Source organism: Limulus polyphemus, unplaced genomic scaffold (genome assembly GCF_000517525.1).
Source record: "Limulus polyphemus unplaced genomic scaffold, Limulus_polyphemus-2.1.2 Scaffold1193, whole genome shotgun sequence".
Classification (NCBI taxonomy): Eukaryota; Metazoa; Arthropoda; class Merostomata; order Xiphosura; family Limulidae; genus Limulus; species Limulus polyphemus.
Window position 1 is genome coordinate 100,247 of NW_013666803.1, and position 6,648 is coordinate 106,894.

The 6,648-nt window shown below is 32.9% G+C and overlaps 1 protein-coding gene across 1 annotated transcript in view; it reads left to right on the top strand.

Annotated features, from left to right (window-relative positions):
- LOC106462535 (lachesin-like) overlaps nt 1–6,648 on the top strand; it is a 44,873-nt gene that overhangs the window by 36,903 nt on the left and 1,322 nt on the right. Inside the window, exons 6-8 of the mRNA XM_013922470.2 lie at nt 4,055–4,342; nt 5,767–5,874; nt 6,255–6,338. Coding sequence (XP_013777924.2) covers nt 4,055–4,342; nt 5,767–5,874; nt 6,255–6,338 — 480 coding nt within the window. The remainder of the gene's footprint in view (nt 1–4,054; nt 4,343–5,766; nt 5,875–6,254; nt 6,339–6,648) is intronic.

The following is a 6,648-nucleotide window of genomic DNA, read 5'->3' on the forward strand; positions in this document are numbered from 1 at the left end:
AAAATGGTATCCAGAAGTTGCCCTGGCAAGCCAATCTCCTGACATGAACCCCATCGAAAACCTCTGGGCCATACTCGACCGGCAAGTCAAGAAACAACCAAAAAACCAACTTCGAAGAGCAATCTACTCCAAGTTTTGAAGCAAGTGAGCAAAAATCCCACAATATAAATTGACGAGATGATTCTCACGATGCCCCAAAGGATCAACGGACTCCACGAAGCGAAAGGAAGATCTACTAGATATTAATTAAATTATAAATATATCAATTCATGTGAATGTGACTGAAAATTTTCATTTTTTCTGAAAAGGTGGTGTCTATTTACTTGTGACCACGCTGTGTATTTGTGCTATGCGTCATATTCATATCCCTACACTAGTTAAACTTGCAATCTGCTTAGACCTGAAATTTACTATAACGTTTTGTTTAATATATAAAGCGTTAAAACGGTAGATATTAACGAATCGTATAAACTAAAAGTATTAAAATATGCCCAAACGGAAAATAAGCATTACGTCTGCATTCATTTTAACATGACCTATAAAGCACTGTTTTCATTCTTAAGTTTGACTTTAACCATAAGTTATTAAATTCGTTAAAATTTAATTTTGCTCCAATGAAATATAGTGATACTGATATTATGCTTTGTAAAATTGTTTTTAGAGGTCAACTGAGTGTCGTCTTCTACAGTGCTCGCAGATTAATGTCCATGTCATACTATAGAAACACTGGACAATTTACTTTGTTACATTATGTTTAGCATACTTCATCAATATCCATTTACTGGTTTAATGTACAATCTACATAGACAACTGTTTTCCATTCAAGCTCTAAATATAGATCATATAAAAACATCAACTAATGTTGAATGTCCAAACAACAATGAACAGTACGATTGTGTATTCAATCTGTAATAATAATAAACAAAGCGCTTGAATAGTTGATAAAAAATGCATTATAATATGATTATTTGTATAGCATACTTTATAATTTATTCATGTGATTTTTGCATGTATTAGTTTAACTGACAATCCACGTAAAGGACTACATTTCGTATTAACATCCAAACTAGATCTATATTGTATGCATCACATTAACTAGCTGGAAAATAATAAACTGTAAACGGATGTATAACATGTATAAATGAATGTTTAAATCATACACTTTGTGTAGATTTTAACAAAATTAGCGTATACGAGCAAAATCGTGTACTATCAATAATCAATCTATAAAACCATTTTTGATCTAATATGCTATCATTTGGATTTATTGTTATGCATAAAAGTAACAGTGTAAAACCAGACTTTATGTTCTTGTGTTGCCACTATTCCTGGAATGAACCATGCTTTATAAGACCCTAGAGTATGATGCATGAGTCATCTAACGTCATTTGAAGACGGTTTCAGTATACCAATAGTTTGGTAGCAAAGAGATTTTGCTTTATGTTTGTATAAGTAAATAGAAATGATATACAGAAAATCATGGAAGTTGTGACGTCCTATCAGATGCTATGACAAAACATAAAATGGTAAATGTTGCTATTTAATTTTTTCGTTTAGTGTACATAATAGAAAAATCAGATTGTGAAGAGTTTGAATACATGATGGTATTTGTTCTACAGTAAGTCATTCATTTAGAAAAACCGTTTGTAAAAGCATAATATCAGTGTCACTGTATTTAATTGGAGTAAATATTTCATATAGAGTTTAACAATTTACGGGTAAAAGAAGACAAGAATGACTCTTTCGTTCTTATTAGGTTCTTTGCGTTATATTTTACCGAATAACCCAAAGATCCCGTTCACAATTATAAACTGTTACAACAATATTTCTGTATTTTTTTGTATATAACTACGGTAGGATTACATATTTGTTAAAGAACGTAAAAGATGGGACATCACGATAAAACGCTAAAATTATATATAATATAATTATATATTCCTTGGGGAACCCGGGTATTTAATGAAAACACTTTTACGGGCTTCCCCGAAAGCGGACCCCAAATTTGGCATTAAATTACATTTGAGCACGTAAATTAGTAGGCCTACTAATTATCATTCGTAACTTGGTTAAAGAAATTATATTTGCATTATAGCAGCAATGATTATTAAACTGAATAAGTGCAAAACAATAGTTCAGATACTAAATTTGCATTATAGTGGCCCTGTAAATGTGGGCCATAGGCCCACGGGTTCGCTAGTTATGTATCTTTAATAAATATAATAGTATCGTCTGTTGTATGCCCATGTAACTACTTCGCAGGGTGTGGATGGATCTTCACCAAAATTGGTGTGGAGGTTCATTAGGTCCATGCGGGGATGCATAGAAATTTTCAGTTATTGTGTGCGTTTTTGCGATTTTTACCACTACTTTGCCCCTGTAGATGGATTTTCATCACATTTGGTACGGAGGTTCATCGAGTCCATGGGGAGATACATACAAATTCACAGTTTTGCATTTTGTGGTTTTTATGGTCCTTTTGGGGTTTTGACCACTACTTCGCCCCTATAGATGGATCTTCACCAAATTTGGTATGGAAGTTCACTGAGTCCATGAGGAGATGCATACAAATTTTCACTTTTGCGGTTTTTATGGGAGTTTTTGCGTTTACTACCACTACTTCGCCCCTATAGATGGATCTTCACCAAATTTGGTATGGAAGTTCACTGAGTCCATGAGGAGATGCATACAAATTTTCACTTTTGCGGTTTTTATGGGAGTTTTTGCGTTTACTACCACTACTTCGCCCCCTGTTGATGAATTTTCACCAAATGGTTTGTTGGGTTCATGTAGAGATACATGCAAATTAGCAGTTTCACATTTTGTGTTTTGCTATGTTTATGGACGTTTTTATAATTACATATAAGGGAAGCAACTTTTAATGTCCTAAGATAATCTTTCATTAATCATGAATTTACATAACTTCCCTACAGGGGACGGGTACTCCAGCTAGTATAAGAAATAGGGTTAATAAAAAGAGGAGCTTGCGTTTCGAAAACTCCTAAATGTTGAAATTTATATGTATCATTTTTTCAAATCTCAAGACTATAATCAATTCAATAAGAAATTAGAGTCTTTAATCATACTTTAAGTTTTAATGGAGAACGTTTTACTAAGAACTGTATTTGTCAGGAAGGAAAGGTCACTAAACAATGAAACTGAAGAATATTTTGATTCGAAGGAAAATTTTTTTTCTGCATCTTTGTAACGTGTGGATTATGTGATTAGGACTTGTTACAACGTTACACTCAACAATGCATTAAAATTCTTATTTTCTGTAAAGCACGGAATTTTAAATTTCTTACAACTCGGTGGATCGTCAGTGGATATTATCCCCCCCCCCAAAAAAAAAAGAAAAAGAAACCTAGGTAGGGAAGGGGGTTAAACTAACTTAATATTAACGCTCTCACAATTGTTAATATTTTTCTATTGCTAGTCGACAGATGTTTCTATTTGTCGAAAGAAAACTCCAAGTGAAGGAACATACCACAATGATGCTTTTTACGTAATATCATACATGGAAGTGAACTTATTTCGCCTTTTTTTTTCTTCGAGGAATGGTATAATGAAAAAGCTTCTCTATATTTTCGCGCTCTGTCGGAAAAGGAGTAATTAATATGTTTATCTAAGCCTTATCTATGACGTTACGTTTTATTGTAAAAATACTACCTTGAATCTGCTAAAAAATGCTGTTAATATATTATTGTCGGCGTATGTGTTTGGATAGAACATTTTTATTCAGGTTCGTCATTGTAAATTCATTTTGTGTTCTCTCATTTTTATTATTACTACACAAAAACGTGCTATGAAAGCTCAATAACATCAATTTACATTGAAAAATCAGAATAAAAATGTTATATTCATGATAATCACGAGTACGGAACTTGTACATTGATTAAATCTGTATAAACGTCTGTGAGTGTGTATAATATATAAACCGACAAATTAAGAATTTCAGGGTTAATGTGAATTAAGTACCTTACAAGTGTATATCTTAACTTGTCTTTAATCTGATGGGTTAATGATTAATTTGGATTGATTTTTTTCCATATCCTAGTTCCTCCAGTGATTTGGGTGCCTACTCAAACTCTGGGTCGACGAATAGGGGAAGATGTCACCTTGACTTGCCACATTGAAGCCCATCCTACATCCATGAACACATGGATGAAAGATGTAAAAAGCATTCCTGCTAAACATTCAAAATATCGGACAGATATACAGAAACGATCCTATAAACTACTGACTAAGCTGACCATACGAGATTTACGAGAGACAGACTTTGGACTTTACAGATGTTTAGCTCAAAACAAACTCGGGCAATTTGAAGGAAAGATCAACGTCTATGGTAAGAACTATAAATAAATAAATATATATATATATATATATAAAGGCTTTTGGAAACATGGAGCTTTTCAATTACATGGTTGAAATATCATTTGGGTTTTTTATTAGATTATTTATCTATAAATCTTACAATATACAACTAAATAGTAGCCTTTTCAGCATTAGTCTGACATTAGTTCTACTGTCATAACTAATCACTGAAGAAAGAAGACTATTTCATACATCTTGAAATTATTTTATCACGAATTAAACTAGAGAATAGTATATTAGACGTTTTGGTAAATTTCTAGTTGAAGAAGGTTACAAACAATTCATGATTAAGATCAAGAGATGATATTGCATTAGAAAAAAGGCAGGTCTACAGAAGACGTGTGAGCGATAGTTAAATATTAAATGCCGTAGTGAATGGATTAAAATTAATATGCAGAAATTACAATCCATCTTCCTTTGAAAAAAAACGCCCTCTTAATGAGTAAAAACCCTCTAGTTTATATGGCATCGCGTTTTTGTTCTTTTGGTTTGTTTTTGTGCAGTAATATTTACAAACTTCATTTTAGCAGGGCTGGGCGTGGCCTCAAATTGGTTGCTGGCTATCGATCCGAAGGTTCATAGTTCACATCACATTGCCTCAAAATCGCGTTCCATACTTTCGGTTGTTAGTGCGTTGTTAAAGTGACTGTCAAATCCCACGATTCTGTTAGAGTAGCCCAGTAGTTGGCGGTGGGTGCTGTTGATTAACTCTCTTCCCTTTGGTTTATCAGTGTAAATATTCATGAACATCTAAAACAAGGAATCATTTCTAGCAAAACATTGATGTTTCATTTGTTTCCACAGCAACCTTAGCAGACAGTACTCTAATTAGTTCTACTTGTCATTTTCTCTGTGTAAAGGTTTTATTGTTTAATGTTTTAGCATCATCTTCTACATTTTCGAGATGATGACATGCTGATAGGTTTATAGAAATTTGTTTATTTATTTAACTGCTTAACTACTTTCTCTAACCTGACGGTTTTGTAACTGATAATGCATGTATTCAGTACAATGCAACACTACATATATTAGCTGAGCATGTGATCTTGTACTCGTGGTCAAACGTCTTTAAACACGTAGTCTTACCATTCATAAACATTGAAAACTATATATGAATACCTCTTGAACATATTCTTCTTAGTAAAGAAATGTAGTACTTCTTATGAACACACTGCTTAGATATACATAGTTGAATCTTGTATTAATCTTCTGTAGGAAAAATAACTCGTGCAGGTGGAATTCCAACAACAGCAAAAATATTTTTCTTGCTATATAAAGCTATTTAGCTAGCGTCATATGCTTTTGCAAGGGTTTCCTTACGGATTTCATCTTATGTTATGAATGCTGAAAGTGTTGCTGGCTTGTGACTTTTTTTGTACATGCCTTCTTTTACAGAGCTCCCACTGAGTGTTACGCAAGTTCTAAACAGTATGTTAGGAGAGGAATTTCAACTCAGCACGCAAGTACTGACCAATATTAGAGAAGAGCAACAAGCCGAAATTGGTATCGACTTTTAACTTTAATATGTGTTCTTGCAGTTTGAAAACTTGAATCTTAAATCGCGAGTTTGTTTCGAATATACTATGGATTTGGATAACAAACCACTAAAGCGATGTTAGATAATAAATAATGAAATATGAACTTTGTATAAACTTTTTTATTAACCGGTATTAAGTATTAAAAAAAAATCTGGATTTTGGCCTATATATTTGACCGCGCACTTTCCTTTAGCCAGTTTTAATAAGCGACTGGACTGTTTCAAATAATTTTTGTAGAAAAGGTGTAGATGAGTTCGAATAAGTGGATAAAAATCATAGATGTTTATGACCGATAATGTTTTCCTATCATATTCTATGGAGTTTTATATCAATATTTATTTTCAGAAGAATTAAATTTTTCTACAATCGTTTCCACTGGTCTTCCTGTTATCGAACAGACTCACAGAAAAGTAGCAGTAATTAAAACAGGTGAGAAAGTGTCATTAAATGTTTTGTTTTCTATAATAATCATTTAAAAGTTTTATGTTAACCATATTTAACAATACAGATTATCACGTGTAAAAGCTATTAAGAGTCGATAAACTTAATAATTAATAATAATTACTGTTTACATCTTATGAGCGAAAAGTATGATTGTAAATTCCTAGATGGGCTGGACGTGCCCCAGTTGTTCATGAATCCGAAGGTTCATGGTTCGCGGCCTCTTGCAATAAAAACGATCTCCGCACTTTTGAGTCGTGAATGTGCTGTAAAGGTACGGTCAACTTCCATTATTCGG